This window comes from Rhinolophus hipposideros (genome assembly GCF_964194185.1).
Source record: "Rhinolophus hipposideros genome assembly, chromosome: 8".
NCBI lineage: Eukaryota > Metazoa > Chordata > Mammalia > Chiroptera > Rhinolophidae > Rhinolophus > Rhinolophus hipposideros.
Window position 1 is genome coordinate 74041350 of NC_138054.1, and position 24746 is coordinate 74066095.

General features: G+C 57.0%; 1 protein-coding gene across 17 annotated transcripts in view; it reads left to right on the plus strand.

Annotated features, from left to right (window-relative positions):
* ADGRB2 (adhesion G protein-coupled receptor B2) overlaps positions 1 to 17639 on the plus strand; it is a 36646-nt gene extending 19007 nt beyond the window's left edge. For 2 of the 17 annotated variants that reach the window (XM_081057963.1, XM_081057968.1), the window contains exons 4-31: positions 147 to 311; positions 1476 to 1640; positions 2250 to 2414; positions 2497 to 2664; positions 2739 to 2840; positions 2998 to 3104; positions 3909 to 4103; positions 4258 to 4326; positions 4404 to 4512; positions 4835 to 5165; positions 5524 to 5629; positions 5828 to 5871; positions 6132 to 6258; positions 6714 to 6817; positions 6918 to 7020; positions 7763 to 7913; positions 8100 to 8169; positions 8573 to 8639; positions 8786 to 8871; positions 9169 to 9267; positions 11292 to 11463; positions 11763 to 11858; positions 12208 to 12247; positions 12895 to 13514; positions 15920 to 15955; positions 16240 to 16338; positions 16438 to 16494; positions 16873 to 17636. In XM_081057963.1, coding sequence (XP_080914089.1) covers positions 147 to 311; positions 1476 to 1640; positions 2250 to 2414; positions 2497 to 2664; positions 2739 to 2840; positions 2998 to 3104; positions 3909 to 4103; positions 4258 to 4326; positions 4404 to 4512; positions 4835 to 5165; positions 5524 to 5629; positions 5828 to 5871; positions 6132 to 6258; positions 6714 to 6817; positions 6918 to 7020; positions 7763 to 7913; positions 8100 to 8169; positions 8573 to 8639; positions 8786 to 8871; positions 9169 to 9267; positions 11292 to 11463; positions 11763 to 11858; positions 12208 to 12247; positions 12895 to 13514; positions 15920 to 15955; positions 16240 to 16338; positions 16438 to 16494; positions 16873 to 17058 — 3839 coding nt within the window. In that variant the 3' untranslated portion in view covers positions 17059 to 17636. Of the gene's footprint in view, positions 1 to 146; positions 312 to 1475; positions 1641 to 2249; positions 2415 to 2496; positions 2665 to 2738; positions 2841 to 2997; positions 3105 to 3908; positions 4104 to 4257; positions 4327 to 4403; positions 4513 to 4834; positions 5166 to 5523; positions 5630 to 5827; positions 5872 to 6131; positions 6259 to 6713; positions 6818 to 6917; positions 7021 to 7762; positions 7914 to 8099; positions 8170 to 8572; positions 8640 to 8785; positions 8872 to 9168; positions 9268 to 11291; positions 11464 to 11762; positions 11859 to 12207; positions 12248 to 12894; positions 13515 to 15919; positions 15956 to 16239; positions 16339 to 16437; positions 16495 to 16872 lie in introns of those variants that run through there. The other 15 variants (XM_081057972.1, XM_081057969.1, XM_081057974.1 and 12 more) reach the window with 15 other exon arrangements.
* Positions 17640 to 24746: the final 7107 nt, after the last annotated feature.

Sequence of the window (24746 nt, forward strand, 5' to 3'; positions counted from 1 at the left end):
GTTGTGTCTCCCTGCCATGTGAGTCCTGTGGGCAGGGCTGTGTTGCCCCCGAAGGGCCTGTCACTTGGGGTCAGGGTAGGAGAATTCCTATGAGGTTGAGTGCTTGGGAGGTGCCCCCTGCCGCCGACGCTGTCCCTCTCTTGTAGGAGACCCGGCGGCCGAGGAGTGGTCCCCGTGGAGCGTGTGTTCCCTGACGTGTGGGCAGGGTCTGCAGGTGCGGACCCGCTCCTGTGTGTCCTCCCCCTATGGGACCCTGTGCAGCGGGCCCCTGCGGGAGACCCGGCCCTGCAACAATTCAGCCACTTGCCCAGGTATGCCCATCCTCCCCAGTCTGCCTGCAGGGTTAGGTCCTGCCTGGGACTCGGGCAGGTTAATCTTCCAAAGATGGTTGCTTGTCTCCTTTTATTCAGCAAATGAATGTCTCCCACACCATGCCCAGCCCAGTCCAGGGCACTGTGGACACAGATGAATCCGACCAAGGCCCACAGCAAGGCCAGTGGGCTGGGTTCTGGGCACATCACTCCCCAGACGCCTAGGGCCTGGTAATCAGGCTCATCTTTCTACACTCTTTGCCCTCCATGTTCCCTCTGCTCTGGCCACACCAGCACTCCTACCTCCCTGCATTTCCGTATTCTCTGCCTGGGTTATCAAAATTCATCCTGTCCTTCAAGATCTAAGACAAATGCCACTTTAAAAAAAGTGACACCTTCCCTGACCATCCCCTCCCTTCTCTGACTCCTCGTCCTATTCCCCAAGGAGCCTCCTGTAGACCCTGAAACCTTCCACAGTTCAGCATGGAGTGGAGAATGCGCATGTGCTTGCCTGGAACAGGGGGTCCACCGTGAGGGGCAGGACAGCGTCTGCCAGTCCTGCTCCTCCCACTGAGGGAGGGCAGTGGCGCCTAGGCCCTGGCTAGCTCCCGCTATGGAATTAAGATAGGGCTACCTGGGCAGGGGTCTTGGTACTTGGGGCTGTGACAGGAGCTTGCAAAGGGCTGGGGCAAAGCTGTGTTCTGGAGTGTGAGCTCTTTGTGTCAGTGTCCGTGTAGAGGTTCATGTCTATTTGTGTGTTCATGCGCTTGGGGGTGGAGGGGCACTTCTCTTGCCCCACGCCTGCCATGTTGGCTTCCTGCTCTGGGTCTGGGGGTGGGAAGGGCTGGGGAGGGATAATGTGGGATAGGGTGGGGGTAGATCTTGTATCCTTTCCTGGGCTTTCCTGTCCCTCCAGGAGAGGACCGCTGGTTCCCCTTCTGGATGGATCCCAGATTCCCTGTCTGGGTGTCCACAGGAGGTATCCTGTGTGAGTTGGGAATAGAAACCCATGTCATCCACACCCTCTCAAAGGGTTGAGTCCTGGGGCAGGGCAGAACCAATGAGGAGTGGTCGCAGAACTGCTGGAACTCCTGATTGGTGGGCAGATGGGCAGTGGGTGGGGCCAAGGTGCGGCCCAGCCACCGGCCACGTGCTTCCTTGCAGTGCACGGCGTGTGGGAGGAGTGGGGGTCCTGGAGCCTGTGCTCTCGCAGCTGCGGGAGGGGGTCCCGGAGCCGGATGCGGACCTGCGTGCCCCCCCAGCACGGCGGCAAGGCCTGCGAGGGTCCCGAGCTGCAGACTAAGCTCTGCAGTATGGCTGCCTGCCCGGGTCAGTAGCACCCACGGGCTTCCAGGCGGGCGCTGCCCAGCCGGGTGGGGGTCGGGAGACAAAGGAGGCAGTCAGGTCCAGTGCCCTACCCCTGGGGGCCCCATGAAATTTGACCAAGCACGGGGAGACTGCCAGCGTGGGAGGTGACCTGGCCTATCTGAGGTGGAATTGGCATCTTGTGACCTCATCAAAGGGGGTGCTGCTTGCCAGTGCCCCTTTTCCTAAGCCCTGAGCTACCCTTGCTGTTCATAGCACTTTGGTGCTCATGGCAAGTTGGGCTATGAGGGGACATAAAGCTGGGCTTAAGTGTAGGCAAAGATGGATCAGATGGTGACCCTGGGGCCCCTTTCCCTAGCCAAAAGAGGATGTGTGCCTTGATGCTGAGTGGAGAGGTGTCCTGTGTTCCTGGAGCTGGTGACAGGCAGGCAGGCCCAGGCCCAGGCCCCACCTGCTCACTCCAGACCCCTTCATCCACCTCTCTCCAGTGAGTCTGGCCTGTCTCGAGTCTCAGTGCTTAGCAGGCTCTGCCATCTCCCTGCAGTGGTCTGCCCCCTCCAGTCCCCATACTCCTTGCTCAGCGGCCACCCCTGCTTGTGTCTCCCCATGCAGTGGAAGGCCAGTGGCTAGAATGGGGTCCCTGGGGCCCGTGTTCCACGTCCTGTGCCAATGGGACCCAGCAGCGCAGCCGGAAGTGCAGTGTGGCAGGCCCAGCCTGGGCCACGTGCACAGGTGCCCTCACGGACACCCGCGAGTGCAGCAACCTTGAGTGCCCTGGTGAGTGCTCAGCGCAAGGGCCGCAGGTGGCCGTCCTGGCCCTGGGGGCACCTGGGGCCGCTCACGCCCCCCTTTCCTATAGCCACAGATGGCAAGTGGGGGCCGTGGAACTCGTGGAGCCTGTGCTCCAAGACGTGTGATACAGGCTGGCAGCGTCGCTTCCGCATGTGCCAGGCCACGGGCACGCAGGGCTACCCGTGTGAAGGCACCGGAGAGGAGGTGAAGCCCTGCAGTGAGAAGAGGTGTCCAGGTATTGCTCGCAGGACCCTGGGGGTTGGGGAACGAGCGTATGGACCTGGCTGAGCCCTTCCACTATACCCACAGCCTTCCATGAGATGTGCAGGGATGAGTACGTGATGCTGATGACATGGAAGAAGGCGGCTGCTGGCGAGATCATCTACAACAAGTGTCCCCCCAATGCCTCAGGTGAGGGGGTATGTGGCTCTCCCCTCACGCCCTCGCCTCGCCATTCTGGCTGCTCCCTTCTGGGCCCCCAGCTTCTTTGATCCTCTATCCTGAGGTGTGGAATGAAGTGGGTGAAAGCTCGGTCCCCATACCCAACCCTTTGTCCTGTCCCCTGCAGGGTCCGCCAGCCGCCGCTGTCTTCTCAGTGCCCAGGGCGTGGCATACTGGGGGCTGCCCAGCTTTGCCCGCTGCATCTCCCACGAGTACCGCTACTTGTATCTGTCAGTGAGTGTGCCCTGTTGGGCTGGGGCAACACAAAATCTCCCCTAGACACTGGTAGGACGTGGAGGGAACTTGATTCTCGCTCATGCCCATGAGCCTTGGCATATATATGCTGGGCCCACTTCTGCCTGGCTGTGCCTCTCCCTGTCTGGCAAACTTCTACTCATACCTCAAGTCCTCACTCTCAAGTGTCTTCCCTTATCCCTGGTGCCTACCTCTGTGTTCCTGTCGCCCCCTGAGCTGCTTAGTCATTAGGTGTTGTGAGTGCTCTTTGAAATGTCTGTGTCCTGTTTGACCAGAAGTTCCTTGAAGGCAGGGACAAAGTTGAATTTAGTTTTGTGTCCCCAGTGCCCAGCTTAGCATGCCATGGGGTAAGAATGTTATCAGCAAATGTGGCTCGTGTGTACTTGTTTGTCTGACTATAATTGGTATTCGTTGTGTGGTTGCATTTAGAGCTTGTATTAGGGAGAGAGAGAGAATGTGAATGAGTCACACTCCAGAGTGTGCATGACCCTTTTGGGGTAGGGGGGTACCTTGTCCTTGTACCACGCTTATCATCTTTTATATGTACATTTGAGCACCTTCCTTATTAGCTCTTTCTGTTTTAGCCTTTTTAAAGTATCTTTGGGGATTCTCTCTCTTTATGGGTCTCTTTCTTGGACTCTGTCTCCCCTTGAACACCTCTATCTGCCTTTTCCCCTCCCTTTCCTCCTGGACGCAAGCAGTGGGTGGACTGGAGTGGGATGGGCCAGGGGCTGGTCCCAGCTCCTGACACTCCTGTGACAGTGGCCCCCCTGTCACCTTCAGCTTCGGGAGCACCTGGCCAAAGGGCAGCGCATGCTGGCCGGTGAGGGCATGTCACAAGTGGTGCGCAGCCTGCAGGAGCTGCTGGCCCGGCGCACCTACTACAGCGGGGACCTGCTCTTCTCCGTGGACATTCTGAGGAACGTCACTGATACCTTCAAGAGGGCCACCTATGTACCCTCGGCTGATGATGTGCAGGTACCTCCCTGCCCTTGTGGGAGGAAGTAGGACTGAGGGTGCAGAAGCCCCACACTGAATGGGGAGTCCTGGTCTCTGGGGGTGGCAAGTGTGACTGTGGTGGGGAAGACCCGTCCTTGGGGCTGGGACCTCCTGACAATCACCGTCTCCCCAGCGCTTCTTCCAGGTGGTGAGCTTCATGGTGGATGAAGAGAACAAGGATAAGTGGGATGATGCCCAGCAGGTGAGAGGCCAGGCTTCTCAGTTTCCTCCTCCGTGACCCACTGCCATCTTGGACCCTCACACACTCTTTGTCCCCAGGTGTCCCCTGGCTCTGTGCACCTGCTCCGTGTCGTGGAGGACTTTATTCACTTGGTGGGCGATGCTCTCAAGGCCTTCCAGAGCTCTTTGATTGTCACGGACAACCTGGGTACAGGAAGCCGGCAGGGGTGCCAGATGTGGTAGAACCCAGGCCTCAGTGGGGGCGGGATGGTTTCTTCTATTTCTCTCTTTCTCGAGGCCCCGTCTTTCCCTCATTTAACCTCTTGTTTGTATCTTTCCATGTTTTTTCCCCTCCTCCATCTTTGTGTGGTGTTTCTCTGTACGCGTCCCCCCGCCTCCGGGTTGGTGCTAACCTGGGTGTATGCTTCTGCCTTCCTGGTGTCCGCCTCCCCCACATCTCTCTCTTCCTTGTGTCTGTCTCCTGTGTCTGTCTATCCTGGTGTGGGCTGCCATCCTCCATCCCCCTGCAGTGATCAGCATTCAGCGAGAGCCCGTCTCAGCTGTGTCCAGCGACATCACGTTCCCCATGCGTGGCCGCCGGGGCATGAAGGACTGGGTGCGGCACTCGGAGGACCGCCTCTTCCTGCCCAAGGAGGTGCTCAGCCTCTCCTCCCCAGGGAAGCCAGCTGCCTCTGGGGCAGCAAGCAGCCCCGGCAGGGGGAGGGGCCCCGGAACGGTGGGCCCTGGCCCGGGCTACTCCCACCAGCGCCTCCTCCCAGCAGACCCCGAGGACGCCTCCTCCTACTTTGTGATCGGTGCTGTGCTCTACCGCACCCTGGGCCTCATCCTGCCGCCCCCCAGGTGAGTCCCTGGGAGAGATGGATGGGGCTGCCAAGGGTGTAGGGAGGTCCCGGTGAGAGGAGGACTGAGCCTGCGCTGGTCACGGAGAGATGCAGCAGCAGCCTCTGCGACTCCTTGCCTGGCTCTGAACAGACATGCTTCGCAGAGATGTCCGTGCAGCTCCCAGAGGTTTTGCTGTGGCCCAGGGGGTATTGGACTGAGCTCTAGACCTCCCCCGAATCCTGGGCCCCACTGAGCTCTAGGCCTCCCCCGGACTTGGCCCCCGGTCACCCCCTGCCTCCCATCCAAAGCACCTTTGGGGTTTCTGACTGGGTTTGGGCACCCGCTGGCAGGAGCTGACCTCAGAACCTGTCCCCAGGCCCCCCCTGGCCGTCACATCCCGAGTGATGACAGTGACTGTGCGGCCCCCCACACAGCCACCAGCTGAGCCCCTCATCACAGTGGAGCTCTCCTATATCATCAATGTGAGTGGGGGCCCGGGCAGGGACCCCGGACACACCCCAACATGGGTGGTCAGACCTGTCTGAGGGGGCGGTGGTGTGCTCAATGGCAGGATGACCCTCAGACCTGTGTGGGCCCTGCCATGGCAGGATGGGTGGTGGTCAGGGTGGTGAGCTCCCCACCCCACACTACACTCAGGTGTTCTGTTCCCCACTCACCAGGGCACCACGGATCCCCACTGTGCCAGCTGGGACTACTCCAGAGCGTGAGTTGGGCAGGGTCTCTGTGGGGAAGAGTACAGCCCTAGGACCTCTCCTCAGGAGGGGATCCCCCGTTTGGAAGGCCAGAGGGCTCCTCGGTGCCATCCTTGGTCCAAGGGCTCGAGGGTGCCGCCTGGAGCTCCCAATTGCCTACCTCTTGGATATGGCCTTGCCCCGGATTCACCTGTCCTTGGGCAGTGGTCAGTGCTAGAGGTGGGGCCACAGAACTGGGCTGGGGCTCACTCTACCTCTCCGCCCACCCAAGAGACGCCAGCTCAGGGGACTGGGACACCGAGAGCTGCCAGACGCTGGAGACCCAGGCAGCACACACCCGCTGCCAGTGCCAGCATCTGTCTACCTTTGCTGTGCTGGCCCAGCCACCCAAGGACCTGGTGAGTGGGAGGTGCCTGGGGTGGGCAGGGAAGAGATGCCTGGACTGCCAGCGGCCATCTGTCACCGTCAGCAGGGACCTGGGTGATCCCACACGTGTGTCTGAGCAGCTGCACTTCTGGGGTTGCACATGGAAATCTGTGCCCCTGGGATGGTGCTCACAGTGATGACATGTGCCTGAGGGTGTGTGGCAGTGGGCAGTCATGTGCATGTACACACGTGTGCGTGTCCAGTTGTATGTGCGAGAGTGTGGGTGACTGAGCAGACACATGCCTCCACATGTATGAATGGGTCTGCTCCATGCACGTGTGAAGGCAATGGTGAGCCCTCGTCTGTGTGTGGCTGTGATAAAGGTGCAGGTGCCAGTCTGTACCAGACAGGGAGTAGGGAGGCCCAGGGCACCCCTGCAGCAGCCCTCTCACAGTGACCCATCTGAACATCTGCTCATCTCCCCCAGACCCTGGAGCTGGCAGGCTCCCCCTCGGTCCCCCTTGTGATTGGCTGTGCTGTGTCCTGCATGGCACTGCTCACCCTGCTTGCCATCTATGCTGCATTCTGGAGGTAGGTGGGACACTGGGAAGATGGAGGGGGGAGGTGACCAGTCACCCCAGGTTGGGCGGGGCAGCCAGCTCCTTTGTCTCTGCCTGCTGTGCCCTCTCAGGTTTATAAAATCTGAACGCTCCATCATCTTGCTCAATTTCTGCCTGTCCATTCTGGCGTCCAATATCCTGATCCTCGTGGGCCAGTCGCGGGTGCTGAGCAAGGCAGGTGCAGGCTCATGGGGGGGCCAGGGAGTGAGAGTGGGGTGAAGGGGGCGAGGGCGGAGAGTGTTTGCAGGTGACAGTGTGTGTTTGTGTTTACCTACGTAAGTGGTGGATGTTTGTATACACGCCAGCTGTGTGTTGGGTGAGTGTGTGGGGGAAAATTGTGTGCGAGCATACGTGAAAGCATTGAAGAGGAGGGATGTGTGTACTCGAGTGAGGAATGTCTGTGCACTTCTGCGAACAAGTACGTGAGCTGAGTGCCTGCGTGCACATGTGCTGGGCGGGTGGCATTGGTGGAGCCTGAGCCTTCTCATGTCTGTGGCCATGTGGGAGCCTGAGCAAGGCCTCTAGGGCCCCCTGCCTATAGATGACCTGTGCGGGCTGCCCCTTATGCCCCCTCAGCCTTCTCTGCACAGTGCTAGCACTGCGAGTGCCAGGTCTGGGGCCCGCCTGGCCGTGACGCGGCAGGTGCTCCTGTCTGCCCCCCTCCCTGCCAACCCCGTCTGTGCGTGGGTAGCCTGCCTGCCCGCCTCCCGGATGCTGAGCGCTGTGTGCATGTCACCAGGCCTGTGTCGTGCTGTGTGTGGGTGCAGGAAGACAGGGGGTTGCCTGGCAGGGCTCTGTGGAGGGCGGAGCTCGGGTGGGCGGCCATGGCAGCGCCCAGCAGCGGGCGTGGGAAGCCCGGTGACTCCCGCCCTGGCGGCTGCTCAGGGCCACTCCCTCTTTTCCCCTCTCCTTACAGGGTGTTTGCACCATGACAGCTGCCTTCCTGCATTTCTTCTTCCTCTCCTCCTTTTGCTGGGTGCTCACTGAGGCTTGGCAGTCTTACCTGGCTGTCATTGGACGGATGCGTACCCGCCTCGTTCGCAAGCGCTTCCTCTGCCTGGGCTGGGGTGAGCAGGGCCTGTGCTGGACTCTGCCAATGGGCCTTGGGAGCAGGGGCAGCAAGACAGGTTCAGCTTCGGCCCTGGCCACTCTTTGGGGGCACAGGAGTCGGCTGGGCTGGGTGGGGTTCTGGGAGAATGATAGGACCCTGAAGACTGACAGCTGTTTCACTCTGGCTTCCCCTGATCCCTTAGGTCTGCCTGCTCTGGTGGTGGCCGTGTCTGTCGGCTTTACCCGCACCAAAGGATATGGTACATCCAGCTAGTACGTGGGCCTCCCGTGGCGGGCGGGGGTTTACTGCTAGGCACCCACACTGGGCCTCAGGCCCTCTCAGGCTGCACGCTTGGCCCACGCCTGCTGTGGGGCTTTGGGCAAATCCTTCCCCATCTCAGAGCCTCAGTTTCCCTGACTGTTAAAGTTTGTGCTGGGATTGGATAATCTCTAAGAACCCTTTAGCTCAAGGATCAGCCTTGTTTGATCCCCATGGGGCTGGGCCTGAAGGTCTTAGCTTTTGATAAATGGGAAACTGATGCTCAACGAGAGCCAGTGGCTCCCTCTACCCCTGTCTGGGGCTCAGCCCCATTGCCGATGTGGGCCTGGCAGCCCAGAGGGCACTGAGAGATGGTGTTTGAGGGTGTCTGATGCCCCTTCTCGCCCCACCCCCCAGCTGCTGGCTCTCCCTGGAGGGTGGCCTGCTCTATGCCTTTGTGGGCCCTGCGGCTGTCATCGTCTTGGTATGTGCACTTGTCCTGGGAGGGGTGTGTCCCGGGGGGTCTACTCCTCCCTGCCCTCCAGCTCCCACCTGGGGCTTTCCTACCAGGAGGGCACCTGGTGATCCTGTCTCCCTCCCCGTCCCCCCCCCCCTCTGCTGGGCCCTCAGGTGAATATGCTCATTGGAATCATTGTCTTCAACAAGCTCATGGCACGCGACGGCATCTCAGACAAATCCAAGAAACAGAGGGCCGGGTAAGGGGGTTCTCTGTGACTTGGCCTTGTGGGAAATGGTATAGGGAGGGAGGGCTGCGGCCACTCTCAGAGATTCAGGGCTCTACGCTGCGACTGACTGGAGCTCCCTAACCTTGGTGCATCAAGGGTGCAGGCAAGATGGGCACTCAGTGCTCAGCTGCATCCCCTCGCCCACCCTAACCCACCTCTCTCTCTCTCACCTGCCCTCCCCCTCCCACCCCACTCGGGGCTCATGCTGCCCCATCTCCCACTTCCCATGTGTTTCCCTCCTTCTCCCGTGTCTGTGCCACACCCGAGGTCGGAGCGGTGCCCCTGGGCCAGCCTGCTCCTCCCCTGCTCAGCGTGTGGAGCGGTCCCCAGCCCCCTGCTCAGCTCAGCCTCGGCCAGGAACGCCATGTTAGTTGTGCCCCCTGGGGGGGGGGCGGTGGGGTGGGCGGGGGCAAAAGAATGGGGGGTAGTGCCTTTGGTGGGTGGAGGAGGGAATCAGTCTAGTGCCCTGGAAAGCTTGCCCTGCCGCTGCCACACACTCTCAAGGGCTTGGCATTGAGGTGGCAGAGGGCATTGGGAGTAAATGTCTGCTTCCTGGAAAATGCTAGCTTCCTGTGCCCACCCCTTCCTCCCACCCCTGCCCTCACTGCTGGCTTACATTTTATTTAGGCACAGCTGAAAACCCCTCCTTATACCCCCATCTATAGAGAGGTTCATAGAATCTCAGGGCCTTAGAATTTTTGAGCCCATAGAACCTTAGAATTAGAATTATCGAATCTTGGACTAAGACAATCAGAAGCTAAGAGTGTTAGAATGTGAATCATAGTCTTATCACCTGTCATAGAATCTGAGAGTTAGAATTTCACAGGCATTGAATCTCAACCAATTGGGGGGCAGAGAATCTTGGAGGTAGAGAATTATGTCACTGAGACACCCCTGTCCTCGGCAGCTGAGACTCAAAATCCCAGCCATGCACAAATCCGCCAGGACTTTAGGCCCAGCATCCCACTCAGGGCCAGAAATCCATCTCAGCCTGCCTGACCAGTGGGGGTCCAGCTCTATCTTACATACCTCCAGAGTCAGGGAGCTCACTGCCTTAGGAGGTAGCTGACACCATCTCTGGGAAGCTGTGTGGAATAGAAAGCTTGCTGTCGCTTGGGCTGCCATCTGCCTCTCTGACTCTCTGTCAGAACTAGTAGTTAAAAGCTGGGGTTTCAGAGGCAGCCAAGCTGGGTTTGTATCCCTCTGTGCAGCTGGGCACACTCCAGTTTCCTGGTCTGTAAATTGGGATAATAATTCCCATGCCTGTTTATTGGAGTTGTTTGGATCACAATGTGAACTAATGTATGTAAAGTGTTCAGTGTAGGGCCTGGCAGAGAATTGGTGGTTAATCAATGGTAGCTCTTATGACTCCAATTAGGCCCTCTCTCAGTCTTGGCTCTGCCCCTGGGGGCTGTGGAGACCGCTGTGCCTGCCCCTGGCTAGGCTGAACTACCCCCAAGCGCTCTTCCTAGGATGGGTCTTGGCCCCTGCCCATCTTTCTGCCTTGGCCAGAGCTGACTGTCCCACCGGGGGTGTTCATGAAGCAGGATGGGCCGGGTGTGGCACCTGGCCCAATAGGGCAAGACTGCCCTCCTGTGCCCAGGTGGGCTATAGCCAGTGATGGCAGGTTGACACTGGTGCCTGGATGCAGGGCCCATCTGCCTTTTTCCCTCTGCCTTCTCCTGTCAAGAAGTCAGGGGATGTGTGGGTTTGGCCTTGATCCTGGCTTTTACCCCCAGCGCCAGCTATGATCTTTCTGCTCAGTGCTCTGAGCAGCCACTGAGGGCCTGGTGGCCTCTCCTTGGGGGAACCGAAGGGGATGAGCCTCTGCTGCACCGGCCCTGGCCCCCGTCTTCTCCCCAAAGATTTGTGCTCTGTGACGTCCTCCATGTGCTCTTTCTGTCTGTGTGTCTCTGCCTGTCTCATCCTCTCTCTCACTGTGCCTGTCATCTCTTTGTCCCTCTTCCTCTCCTCCTCTCCCCAAATCTCTGGGGACGTGGCCCAGGCCTGTGATTCTCTGCGAATAGGCTGAAAGTCACAGCCTCTGCATCTGTCTCCCTTCTTGTCTTTTCTCCCACTGTCTCTTTCCACCTTCTCTCGCTCTGCCCCCTGAGGCTGCCTCTGGCTCTCTCTGGCTCAGTCCCACTGTGTCAGAGTGCCTGCTCCTCCCGTCTCTCCTGGTCCCCGCTCTGGCCCCACACTTCTCCCGTTTCTTTCTCTGTTTCTCTGCCTTCGCTTCCTCAGCCCCTCTCTGCTTGGGACCATTACCGAGGTCTTGGAGTCTGGGGCCCTGCCAGTCTTGGGCAGCTTAAGGCTGAGTGCAGGCCTGGGCTCAGCCCACTCTGTCTCCTGGAGTGTCACCCTGATGGACGCTCTGCTGCTGTCTTCAGGGCCTCCCTTTGGAGCTCCTGTGTGGTGCTGCCTCTGCTGGCGCTCACCTGGATGTCTGCTGTCCTGGCCATGACAGACCGCCGCTCCATCCTCTTCCAGGCCCTCTTCGCTGTCTTCAACTCTGCGCAAGGCTTTGTCATCACGGCTGTGCACTGCTTCCTGCGCCGAGAGGTGGGGCTCGGCCTCTCCTGTCCTTGCGCACACACCTCACCAGGCCAGTCCTCTCACTTCTCCTCACTGTGCAGACGAGGAGGACTGAGGCCCCGCCCAGGCCTCCAGCTGGGCAGCCCTTGGTGTGGAAGCTGAGAGCCTGGGCAGCCTGTCCTTGGCCTCTTGGTCTCCAGGGGCTCCTTCTCCCGTCTGACCTCCCCCGAGCCGAATGCGCTTCTGTCCTTCCACATCTGCCTGGGTGCCTGGGGTGGGAAGGGCCCGGTGGCGGCCTCAGGACAGCAGATGCCTGCTGCTCCCAGGTCCAGGACGTGGTGAAGTGCCAGATGGGCGTGTGCCGGGCCGATGAGAGTGAAGACTCCCCCGACTCCTGTAAGAATGGGCAGCTGCAGATCCTGGTGAGTGAAGAGGCCTGGGCAGGGCGCAGTGGGTTCTGACTGTGCCCTCCCCAATTCCCCTGCCCCAGCCCCCTCGCCTTTCCTATCCGTGGCAGGGAGGGGACAGAGATCAGGTTTAATTCAGGCTCAGCCACTGACTTCTGGGTAACATTGGGCAAGTCTTTCGCTCGTTCATTTTCCCCACCTATCAGGTGGGGCTGGAGTGGACATGTCTGGGGTCCTTCTGGATTCTGTTGGGCAGTGTGCCATGGGCAGAAGCTTTGGGTGGGTAGGGAGGGGACTGAGCCCCCCGCACCCACCGTGATACATTGATTCTCTGCCCACCTGCTCTGTCTCTCTCTGCCTATAGTCAGACTTTGAAAAGGATGTGGACCTGGCTTGTCAGACAGGTGAGTCTGCCTGTGCGGAGCTGAGAATGGCTCCCCAGGGAAGGGCAGCGAGGGAGGGTCCCCAGCCCCATCGTGGGAGGCCCTGGCGGGGCTGGCTATGGGATTTAGCTTTAGAGTCAGACGGTCCTTAGTGGATTGAAGGCTGTGAGCACACTTACTGTGTGACTTTGGGCAAATGGCTTACCACTCGGAGCCTTAAATGGATTAGGGGACATCCAGTGCCTAGCAGGGTGCTTGGCCCATGATGCCTATTACAGTATTGTGTCATTTCCATGATTCTTAACCAGAATCGCTTTCCAGTTTTGTCTCCTGGGGGGGGAACTGCGTAGGGAGAGGGGAGGAGCAGGACCCTTGTGACAGTCTCCGGGCTGTGGGATCAGAGGTCAGGCCCTGCAGCAGAGGCTGACCTGTGGAAGCTGGGCCTTGGCTTCATTCCTTGCCCTGCCTTGCGGCGGGCCTCTGGGCCAGTTGTCTTCTTAACCCCTCTGGTGCTGGAGCGAGTATCAAGCACCCAGCCGTCTCTCCAGAACTCAGTTTCTTCCTCCATCTGACCTCAGGGGCGTGGTATCTGCCCAGCCTGGACAGAAGCATGTGGGGCTCCTCCTCCCCAGGACTTCCCTTAACCTCCCTCTCACTCCTGCCCCCAGTTCTGTTCAAGGAGGTCAACACTTGCAACCCGTCCACCATCACAGGCACACTGTCCCGCCTGTCCCTGGATGAGGATGAGGAGCCCAAGTCCTGCCTTGTGGGTCCTGAAGGTGGCCTCAGCTTCTCACCTCTGCCTGGGAATATCCTGGTGCCCATGGCAGCCCCGCCAGGCCTGGGGGAGCCGCCCCCCCCGCAGGAGGCCAACCCCGTGTACATGTGTGGGGAGGGCAGCCTGCGGCAGCTGGATCTCACGTGGCTCCGGTCAGCTGAGCCAGGCTCCGAGGGGGACTATATGGTGCTGCCCCGACGGACTCTGAGCCTGCAGCCTGGCAGTGGGGGCGGAGGGGGTGAGGATCCCCCGAGGGCCCGGCCCGAGGGCACCCCCCGACGGGCCGCCAAGGCACTGGCCCACCCTGAAGGCTACCCCAGCTTCCTGTCTGTGGACCACTCGGGCCTGGGGCTGGGCCCTGCCTATGGGTCTTTACAGAACCCCTATGGGATGACCTTCCAACCACCACCGCCGACCCCCAGCGCCCGCCAAGTGCCCGAGCCTGGGGAGCGCAGCCGGACCATGCCCCGCACTGTGCCTGGCTCCACCATGAAGCTGGGCTCCCTGGAGGTGAGGGGCAGCAGGGCACAGGGGTAGGGTGGGGTGGGGGCCTGCCCCCACGGGCCTGAGACCATGTCTGAGTCGCAGGCCGCAGCCAGGAAGGCAGCTCCCCAGAGCAGCTCCTTTGTACGAAGTTGCTGGGAGTGATAAGCCGTGCGTGTCTAACCTCTGCTTGTGCCCATGGCAGCGCCAAGGGAATCCCAGCTTCTCTGAACTCAAGTGGGCTTGGACTCCATGCGCTGAGGGTGCACTTCTCGGTGTATTCACACTTGCTTTAGGCCTTACTTTGGGGTGACTGGTTAGGATGGGTCTTCCTTGAAGGGGCCTGTGGCTCAGGCCAGATGCTGTATTGTTCGGGGGCAGACATAACGGGCTGAGAGCCTGGGCCTCTGTGTTCCGCGCGTCTGGATGCCGCTGATCAGCAGTGAGATCTGGAACAAAATCTCTGAGCCTCAGTCTCTCTGAGCCTTAATATCTCTGAGCCTCAGTTTCCTCATTTGTAAAGTGGGGAGAACAGAGCAGCCTCTTTGTAGAGTTGTTGTGAGGACTGAGTGACGTAAAACATTTGTTTCTGTGTGGAACGGGTAGGAAGTGCTAGATAATTGGGAATTGCTGCTGTTATCATCCCTGAAATCAGCCTCAGCACTGCCCATAAGCCTGTGCTAATTGACCACCCCTTTCCTGAGAAAATGTCAGCCCCTCTCTCACCTTGCCTGTGTGGTTTCTGTGGATGCCCCACCATCCCTCTGGCCTCCTCTGACCTGCCGTCTTCACGGAATCACTGGGAACAAGCAGGTGGTGGTGACCCACTGTAGAACGTTAGAACATTCTAGAACTCTAGTTGGAGGGATAAGTGGGATGTGGATAAGGAAAGGGGCAGGAGTCACAGCTTAAGCACTGTTGGCGGCTCATGTTCAGCCTCAGAAAGCTGCTCCCCATCCTCCGCACTAAGGAAATTAAGTTAGCAGCTAGAAGATTCTCAAGTTTCGTTTCTCTCCCAAAATGTTTCTTGAACATTTGGTGCCTGCTCCTGCTGCAGATGGCAAAAACAGGAAGGCGTAACAAAGACAGAAAACTCGACGTTGGCATTAGCGGTGGGTTGCGCTCAGCATCACAGCAGGTTCTGGTCTGTGGACAGCTGCCCATGGTTGGACCACTGAGGAGGGGCCAGCACTGTGCAACTTGTGTGGGAGGTGGCAATAAATGTGGCAGCATCTTGAGAGGTCAAGGTTGACATCCAGAAATCTAGCGTGGGCAGCTGCAGGGGCGCAGAAGTGGAGGAGTGGGTTTGCGGCCGAGGGGTCCACCTTTATTCAGTTGGGCACAGCTGAGTGTGCAGGACCTGTGGGCATCAGGGGGCAGAGGGAGCTATCCGGCTGCCTCCAAAAAGCAAGGTGTGGCCAGGAACAGGGAGGACATACGTGTGCCTGGTAAAGGGCAGAGGAAGGTCCAGGGCAGGGAGCACAGAGCCTAGTGTTAGGGAAGCCAGGGTAGCTGGTGGGCAAAGGGCTGGCAGGGAGGTGGGAAGAGGAGCGGGAGAGGGGTGTAATGAAGGCCCGTGGTGGCAAGCAAGTCTGCTGGGCCTGGGGCTTGGGATGTCTAGATGGTGGCTTTAACATCATCCTTGAGGGCCTTGGAGCAAGTCCCTTCTCCTCCCTGGACCACAGTTTCCCCAATGTAACCTGGTCTTGGTCTCATGAGTGCTCCGTGCCAGCATTCGAAGACTAAGGCCTCCTCCTTCAGCAGCACTGGACACTGCGTAGGTTGTTGGGGCCTCGGAGCTGATCTTGGGCAAGTGAGGACCGCAGAGACATGACAGGGTAGGGAGGTCAGGGAGGAAGGGCCTGGTTTGTTAGGAAAAGGGGCAAGGCAGGGTCAAAGGAAGGACTGAAAACCTGAGTCCTTGTGTTTGCAGCACAAGTGGAATGTTCCAGGGCGAGGGGAGCCCATGGCTGGCAATGAGAAAGGGGCAAGATGGGGCAAAGGGTGGAATCCAGGGCACAGAGGAAGGAGCATCTGCTCTGTGACCCCATGTGGGAATCCGTGTCCCTGCCACGTTGGAAGGCTGCACGGGGACATTTGGCCTCTGTGCGGTTGCATGTCTGCACGTATGCCAGTGTGGGTGTGTTTCCTGTGAGCGTCGCCCTCCATGGGCGTGCATTGCAGGGGTGGCAAGGAGTGCGGGCTTGAGGCCCGAGTGGCAGCCCTTGGCAGGGTAGTGCCTCAGCTCCTCATGCCTCAGGCCACAGCCACTGTTCCCACAGCCCCAGGGGCTGCCCTTTCAGGATTCTGAACTCCTGGGCTTGGTCTGGGGGAAGGTGCAGTGGGCAGAACCTGGGGTACCAGGTTTCCGGTTTCTGCATATGGTATAAAGCTTTCTTCTCCTTCACTGCCTCCTTGCTGCTCCTTCCCAGCGAAAGAAGTTACGGTATTCAGACCTGGACTTTGAGGTAAGTGTTGTGTGTATGTGGGTATTGGGGTCGTCTCTGGAGGGTCCACTCCTAAAACTAGCCCAGATCCCATTGCAGAGCCTGACCCCACAAGCCTGTGGTTTCTGTGGGATCCTCCCAACAGTCCCTCCCCGCCCAAGCCTGTAGCTCGGGGGTAAAGAGATAGGCAGGCCTTGTCCTAGAGGGGCCAGCAGCAGGCAGGGCTAAGGGGACCCTGAGTGGGGGGCTGGCGCACGGTGCTGCCCCACTGGGGAGCATCTCCTCTGAAGCCCTGTGGCTCCCAGAAGGTGATGCACACCCGGAAACGGCACTCGGAACTCTACCATGAGCTCAACCAGAAATTCCACACTTTCGACCGCTACCGCAGCCAGTCCACCGCCAAGGTGAGGGCTCCTCCCGTGGTTGCCCCTGCCCGAAGCTCCGGGCCTGGCCTGGTGCAGTGGCCCCTGGGGTCAGACCTTGACCCGTGGCCCCCGTTACAGAGGGAGAAGCGGTGGAGTGTGTCCTCGGGTGGGGCAGCCGAACGGAGCGTGTCCAGCGTAAGTCCCCCTGGGCTGGGTGGGGGTGAGGGGACTCCCAGGGATTCAGTCCCTCCCTATCATCTCCCCTGCTTGGGCAACCTCTGTCTGCCTCAACAAGGGCCTACCCATGGCATAAGCAACAGCTCTGGAGTTGCTCGGGGTTGGGGGACATTGACAGGGATTCTACCAGGGTCTTAAGGAGGGTGGGCAGAGAGGAGACATGGTCTCGGGGCCACCTCTGGAGCCAGGCAGATCTGTATTTGAACCTGTATTGTTACGGAGCACCTGATCGCTCAGTAACTTTGGCCATCGCTGGGCCTCCTCAGTTTCTCCTTCTGTACAATGGTTGAGAGGGTATTGGCCCATCTCCACGGGCCCTTCCCTCTCCCCCGACAGGAGAAGCCCAGTCCGGGGGAACGTCCCAGCTTGTCCCAACAGCGGCGACATCAGAGCTGGAGCACCTTCAAGTCTATGACACTGGGCTCGCTGCCCCCCAAGCCCCGAGAACGGCTGGCTCTGCACCGGGCAGCAGCCTGGGAGCCCACAGAACCACTGGATGGCGACTTTCAGACAGAGGTGTGAGTGCCACGCCGGACTGTCCACTGCGTATAAATATATATATCTCTCTATTTTCACACTCCACTTTGGAACTACCCAGGAGCCAGCGCCCCCTCCCCTCCCCCGAGGGCTGGGCCGGGAGGCACAGTGGACTCAGCCAGGCTGGGGGAACCAGACACAGCTGGGCCTGGGAGGCCAGGGCCCTTCCCTGTTTCTCAGAGGTCCCTCAGCCACTGGAGCTCCATCTTTGCCCCAGCCTGTCTGTCTCTGTCCCGGGCTGGGGAGGGGGGAGGGAAACTTTGTTGGGAATAAACTTCACTCTGTGGATTTTGCTGCTGAGCTGTTTGCTTCTCCCAGGTGAAGGCCCAGCCCTGGGACTCCAACTGTGTTCCTCCATCTCCTTGGTTCACCTTGCTTGGTCTTGTCAAATTGTATGATAGAGTCGGGCTGGCTCTGATTGGAAATGCGGAGTGGGGCCCCTTGCTACTGGCCTTCCCCAGTGGCTGTGATGGTCATGGCGGCCTTTCACTGGGGCCCAGATGCCAGACCGCCTGAGCTGGAGCCCAGGCAGAACTTGGTGACCTCAGTTTCCCCATCTGTGAAATGGGGTTGGTACTAGTACCTACCTCATAGGGTTGTTATGAGGATAAAACAAACTGATGTATACATAAAGCACTTAGTGACTGCCTGGCACAGAATAAGCTCTTTAAGTGTCAGCCGTTGTCCCTTGGCACTTGGTCTCATGCTGCTGTGCTAGGCGCTTCACACACATGACCCCTGACCCCTCACCATAACCTTGCTGAAAGGTTTTAGGTTGCCCATTTTGTAGAAAGGAGAAAGAGGTCAGAAAAGGAAGTGACCTGCCCAAGGCCACAGTCAGAGGCAGGACTGGGACCTCATCTTTATCAATGCCCACTGGTAGGACAGGAAGCTTGAGCTCAGCTTCCAGGGACCTGATCTTTATGGCGGCAGGGGAGGGGCAGGGAGCTGGATTGTGGTGGAGCCTCAGGTTCAAGGGTTCAGGGTGGGTGTGGGTAGAGGGGTCAGGTTGGCTAGGTGCCAGAGGACAAGGGTAGGAGATTCATTCCTTGGGCATATCCTTTATCTGCCTGAGTGAAGGGACCCTTGCTCAGTTCCCTGGCACCCAGGTCAAGAGGGGCTGTAGGATCAGTGTGTGAAAATGACTCGCAGTAAGCTCTATGGCTGTTCAGTGGTCAGGCAGCAGCAGGAGCAGGGATCACAGATGCAGCTGCCGGCCTGGTGATTTAGCAACATAGGTACCTCTGGACCCCTCCCCAGGGACTCTGAGATACAGATGCAGGTCCCTGGAAATCTGACAGTCTCTGGCGGCAGCCGCCATGTCGGAGGGAGGGGTTAGGTGCCGTAGGAGCCTCCCCTTGGGCAGCCCCAGCACTTATGTGTACAGAGCACTCAGCACCACGTTTGACTCTTCGAAGTAGGTATAGTGACCCCATTTTACAGATGCGAAAATCAAGGCTCAGAGAGGGACGTGACTTTTCCAAACTCCACAACTTGTAAATGACTATATTAGGACTTGTCACCAGGAGTGGCACACTCCCAGTACCAGGCAACTTAGATAGAAGGGAACTTCCTTTGCTCAGGGTTGGCAAGCTACAGCAAGGACAGCAGTGGGCATGTATGGCAGGCCTTGGGTGATGGGACTCAGGCTCAGTGTGCTGCCAGATGTTCCATCCCTTCCAGCTGCTCTCTGTGTCATCTCCATTCTTTTAGGTAAGCTTCTTCACCCACCCCAGTCCACCTTCCATCTGCCAGATCCCATCACTCAGCTTTGCCTCCAGAGGGAAAGAAACTTTTCTCTTGAATTCCAATCAGAAACCCCCCAAGGAAGGGTTTTGATTGGCTCCAGGCAGGGGGTAGAGCACTGTGATTGGCAGCCCCCTTGGGAACTTCAGGGGATGAGGAGAGGTTGTAGGTCTCCAACAGAGGGGGGCCTGTTCCCAGAAGGGGTGATAGACTCACACAAACAAAGCCCCTACCCCTGACCTTGACTTTCCTTTTTTGTAGGCCTGATGGCCCTTCCATTTGGGCTAATATCTAACAACCTGTCATTTCTTTCCTGGACTTGAATTTCTCACCTCACTGTCCTTATTTTCTCTGCTTCCAGTCTCCAGTCCTTTGTCCATCTGGCCCAGGTATGATCTTTCCAAAAAGCAGGTCTAACCAGGCTACTTCCCTGCTCGAAAGCCTTCCAAGGACCCTAGAGTTAGCCTAGAATGCAAGACCCTTGGTGGTGTGGCCCTTGTCCACCTCTCCTGGTCCATCTCTCACCTGCACTCCTACACACAGGCCATTCCTTCTGCCTGGAACTCCCTCCTCCTTACACTGGCAAAGTCCCCTTCATCCTTTCAGATCCAGCCCAAGTGGCCCCCTCTGTGAAGCCATCCCTGAACTCTCTGCCCCAGCGGTCAACACTTGCTGGGCTCCCATAACCTGGCACACACTTTCACTAGTGCACGGCTCACACAGAATTGCTGGGATCTGTGTCGACCTGGTTCCGGTTTGTGCACTCAGCTGAGGGCTCCACAGGGAGCAGACATCAGCCAGTCTTTACTGAGTGAACAGATAGAATGCACAAATCTCCCCAGACACTGGTTTCCTCATCTGCAAAATGGGGATAATGATAACCTTTACCCAGCTTTCCTCACTGGGTATCCAGAGCGTGCTGTAAGCTTATTCATAGGGGGCATCATTGAGGTGTTATCTACCCCTCCCCCAGTTATTGCTTCCTGGGCCTTGGTGCTAACCTAGGACCCCAAGTGGGGAGCCAACCCCTCGTCTCTCTTAGAGCCTGTTTCCCCTCTGTCCATGGTGCTGACAGAGAAAGGCTGCCCTCCTAAGAGACAAGGAGAGGCCTGAGCGGCTCACCCAAGCTCAGCTGCAGCCTTTCCTTGGCTTTCAAACAGTGGCAGTATTATGGATAGGCAGACCAGCCCTACCTCCATAAGATCAGACCCCAGGGAATGTCCAATAAAAAAAATAATGCAAACTACATATGTAACTACATTTTCTAGTAGTCATTTTTAAAAAGTAAAAAAAAAAAATAGGTGGAATTCATTTTAATAATGTATTTAACTCAATATATCAAAAACATTTCAACACATAATCAATAAAATTAACAGTGAGGTACTTGACATTCTTTTTTCGCCCTCCATCTTTGAAATCACTGTATGTTTTGTACATCCAGCACATCTCTATTCAATCTGGCCACATTTTGAGTGCTCAGTAACCACACGTGACTAGTGGTTACCATATTGGACAGCATGGCTCCAGAAAGAACAAAGGCAGTGACCTTGGGCAAGTCAATGCTGTGTCCTCTGAAAAGGAAGTATAAATACTACCTGCCCCACTGGGTCATGGTGAAGGCTCAGGGAGGAGAGGGAGAGAAGGTTCCCAGACCAGCACCTGCACAAAGTAGGCCCTAAGTCAATGTTCCTGGAACCTAGGGATTCAGGGGACACAGGTGGGCAGAGGGTGTTGGGAAGTAGAAGAAAGTCCTGAGGAGACCTATGGACTGGTATCAGGCCTACTCCAGCAGGGCTGGGGGAAGACTGATCCCTCCCCCAGTGCCTACCATCACCCTTAGAGCCTGTTTCCCCTCGTCTCTCACCTGCAGCCCCAGACCCCAGAAGAAGGGGGCAGGTTGGGACTGGCATTTGGACACATTAAAATTCACTTGCGTTTAATTTACTTCCATTAGGCACCAATTAAAAGGAAATTAGGTGGCCTAGGTGGCCTGAGGGAGAACCTGGTTGTGAAATGCTGTCAACTCCTGCCTCTCTGGAGTCATTCCCCTTGAGGCTTTCTTTTGCCCACCCTGGCAACTCATGGGGTCCACAGTTGAGGATTTTTAGGGCCATTCCCCAGTACTCCCTATGATTCCCCCTGCACTCCTCCAAGGCTTTCAACGCCAGGAAGACTTCTACCTTCTCAGGTCCTAAGACATGCTAAGAGTCCAGAACAGGGAAGACTCCAATAAGGGGTTTCAGACTAAGGGGAAGTCAAGAAGGGTGTTGAGCAGGGAACTGGCATAATCAGATTTATATTAATAGGATTGCTCTAGGTGATTGGGAAATGGAGGGGGGGAGATTACTGGAGAATGAGGATGGATGCAGAGAGACCAGTGAGAAGACTATTCATATGAAAGAAACTAAACTAGGGGGGTGCCATACAGAGGTCATGGAATCTATATGTAGGTCGTAGGTAGAATTGTCAGCTCTGGTGTGGATGGTATGGAAAGGAGCCAAGGATGACCTGTGGGCTTGTCTTACACACTTGGATGGATGAATGCGCCATTGGATTTGGGGCACAGGAAGAGGACCAGCTAAGGGGGAAACAATCATGACTTTGGCCTTGGGTATGTTAACCATGAAACACGTTAGAGATGGTCAAGGGGGAATTTCAAGTGGGAAGTAGGTGGGAAGAAGACAGGACTGGAACTCAGGAGAAGGGCTGGGCCAGAATCACTGGCATGGCAGAAAGCCATGTTGGAGCCGGCTGTAGAGAGGGAGTAAATGAAGATGGTACAGCATCAATTCTTGACGTGGGGCTCTGAAAAGAGGGAGAGAAAGCTCAGGGCCCACTATGGGCTTTGGAGGTGAATTAGCGGGAGAAGATGATGGAACGTTTCCAGGAATGGAGAGGCCCTGACCCCCTCCCCAAGATCCTACATAATGACAGACCAAAAATAACCAGCCTTACCATCCTGGGAGGCAGGGGCCTGAAACCTGGTAATGAAAATCATCACAGAGATTGATTCTGCTCATTTGTTGGGCTGCAGGCCAGCCACTGTTCCTGAAAGGGGGTAGGAGTGGAGTGGGGGGATAGGGGTGGGCACTCAGCAAGACCTCAGACCTCCTGAGAGGAGGGAACTCTGGGCTCCATGGGGAGTGTCCGAGGCACAGAATGGAGATGCGGATACCGTGCCCTGGGCTCTCTGCAGTTCTTGCCCCTGCTCTGCCGGACCAGCCAGGAGCAGAGGCAAGCCCTACCCCCAAGTCTCAGCTCCCCACTTGGCCTGCTCCAGGCTGGTATGTCCCTGTCCCTTGCAGTGGCATGGCACAGCCCCAGCCATCAATCCAGCCATCCCTAGAGTCAAGCAAGAAAGTCAATATTTAATTTGGGCACCATGTTAATGCCATCGATTGCTGACTCCCCCTCTCGACTTCCTCAGTCTCATTTGTCACTTCCCACTCACTGGGGGTGGGGGGGGTACCTGAACTCCTTGGAGGCAGAGCTCAGCTGATCTGCTTTGTTTGAGTTTTCCCAGCCCTACCTGGGGGGGTGAGGGGGGGGGAGTCTGGGGGAGGATGGTCGGAGGGGAGGGGAGAAGAGCGGTGGTCCACTTGCCTCCCAGGCAGGGTGAGTTTAATTTCCTGCAGGGTCTAGACACAGAGCAGGGCATGGTTGGGGGCTAAATGATGGAGGGAAGAGTAGAACCTTGTGCAGTATGCCACCATGGGAGACAAGTGAGAGGTGGAGGGCTGTTCTGGCTCAGACTTCTGGAACTTCTGCTGGGTACCCGACACTATGCCTGTGTGATGTTGTGGAACTCACATGGGGACCTTGAAGTGAAGGCCCACCTCTAGGCCCCAGATTGGAGCTTGGAGCCTAGAGGATTAAGGCCGAACTGGGCAGTGAAAGGCGGGGGCCAGGGCAGAGACCACGTCTAGGCTGGTCGGGGCCAGCTCCACTGTTCGTTCTTGTCAGCTCTGTGGATCCAGATATGGGCAGGTAAGCTGGGACCCTGGGCATTCTTCCCCAGCCCAGTCCTCTCACCCTCAGGAAGAGAATGAAGTTTGCTCTAGGAGCCAGGCTAGTGCTCAAATAGCAACTGCATCCCCAACATGCTGAGTGACCTTGGACAAGTTAAGTAACCACTCTGCGCCTTATTCCTCTGAGAAGTCTCTTAGGGCCTTGGTCACTTCGTGCAGTTTTCAGAGGGTCATGTATGGGCAGCGGCAAGCTTTGTGGCCCAAAAGAATGTTCCCCAGAGTTCTCACACTGAGCAGCCGCCGAATCTGGTGTGGCCTTGAGAAGCTGCCAACAATGTTGCTGAGGGGCCGTCCGCAGTCAGTTCGGCCTGGCCACCATGGCACCCTCGGTGCTCCTCATCATCCCCAGCCCATGGGCCAAGACCACCTCACTGAGGAGACACTTGGGCCAGGTCTGCTATCTAGCACTGGGTGATCCAACTGACAGATAGTCCAGCTTGAAGCACCAGCAAGATGGCAGCAACACACACACACACACACACACACACACGCAGAAAGAAATTTTGCTTAAATGAGCTTACCCAGAATTTTACAATTGAAAAACCCTAAAAGAAGTTGTTTTCATTTCAGCATATGTGTAGGTATTATGCTTCATGGATTAGTATTATTTCTGTTATGAATTATGTATGTGGAATACCAGACTCTTTTCCATGGGTAGGGCATCTGAATGTCTTAATCTGGCCCAGATGACTCCCATCCTGAGCTGCCCGAGGACTTCTCAGCCGCCCAGCTGACCCACTCTGAGTCACTCAGTCAAACCTTGAGCCAGGAGAGCCTGGCTTGGTCATTTGTTTATTCAGTAAACATTTTTTGATGCCAACTCATGCCAGGCTCCGAGCTGGACACTGGCAAGGTAAAGATGAGGAAGACATGGTTTCTAGGAAGAATACCAAGGAGGAGGGAAGCAGAGGGAAGAGATGGATTATTTTTCCTCTGCCCAAAACCTTTCCTGGGAGGGCCTCCTGTTGCTCTTAGAATAAAGTTAAGATTCTACACTGTAGCTCAAGGGGAGCCACATCTGGGGGGGCCTGATCTGGTCCCCCCTCCCACCACTCTGACTGAGTCTCCTAGCACTCTCCTCACTGATGGAGCTCCAGCCACGTGGCCTCCTTTCTGCTCCTCCAACACATTTCATGTTTTCTCCCACCCCAGGGCTTTTGCATGTGCTGTACCCTCCACTTGCAGGGCTCTTCCCCAGTCACCTACTTTGCTTTTGATTGAAGCTCTAATGCCATCTACTCAGAAAGGCCTTCCTTGCAGACTCCTTGCCCCTCTGAGTCATTTTTGATGACATCACCCTAATCCTTCCCTAGTACTGCTTCTCCTGATCTGAAATTATAGCACCTGTTTTCTCTTTATGGCCTGTCTCCACACTAGACTGTGAGCCTGAGGGCAGAACAGGGTGATATTCACTGATATATATACCATTGCATGGCACATGATAGGAGCTTAGATATTTTTGAATGAATGAATGAATGTGGTGTTTAAGCTTCCCGTGGGACATCAAGAGGGGGGTATCCTGGAAGAAGAGCTAAAGCTCTGGCCCTCAGTGCCCTTCCACAGGCCCACTGCGTCTGTGTCTAGGCCTGGGGGCAGGGAGTGTAGGGGGGATGGTGTTGCATGTGCAGGCCTGGGAAGGGGAGTGCCCCATAGAACTGCAGCCTCTCAGGGTGTGCACATGCAGGAGGCTCATTCCTTGCATACAGTGTTTCCCCGAAAATAAGACCTAGCCGGACAATCAGCTCTAATGCATCTTTTGGAGCAAAAATTAATATAAGACCGGGTATAATATAATATAATATATATAATATAATATAATATAATATAATATAATATAACATAACATAACATAACATAACATGACATAATATAGTATAATATAGTATAATACCGGGTCTT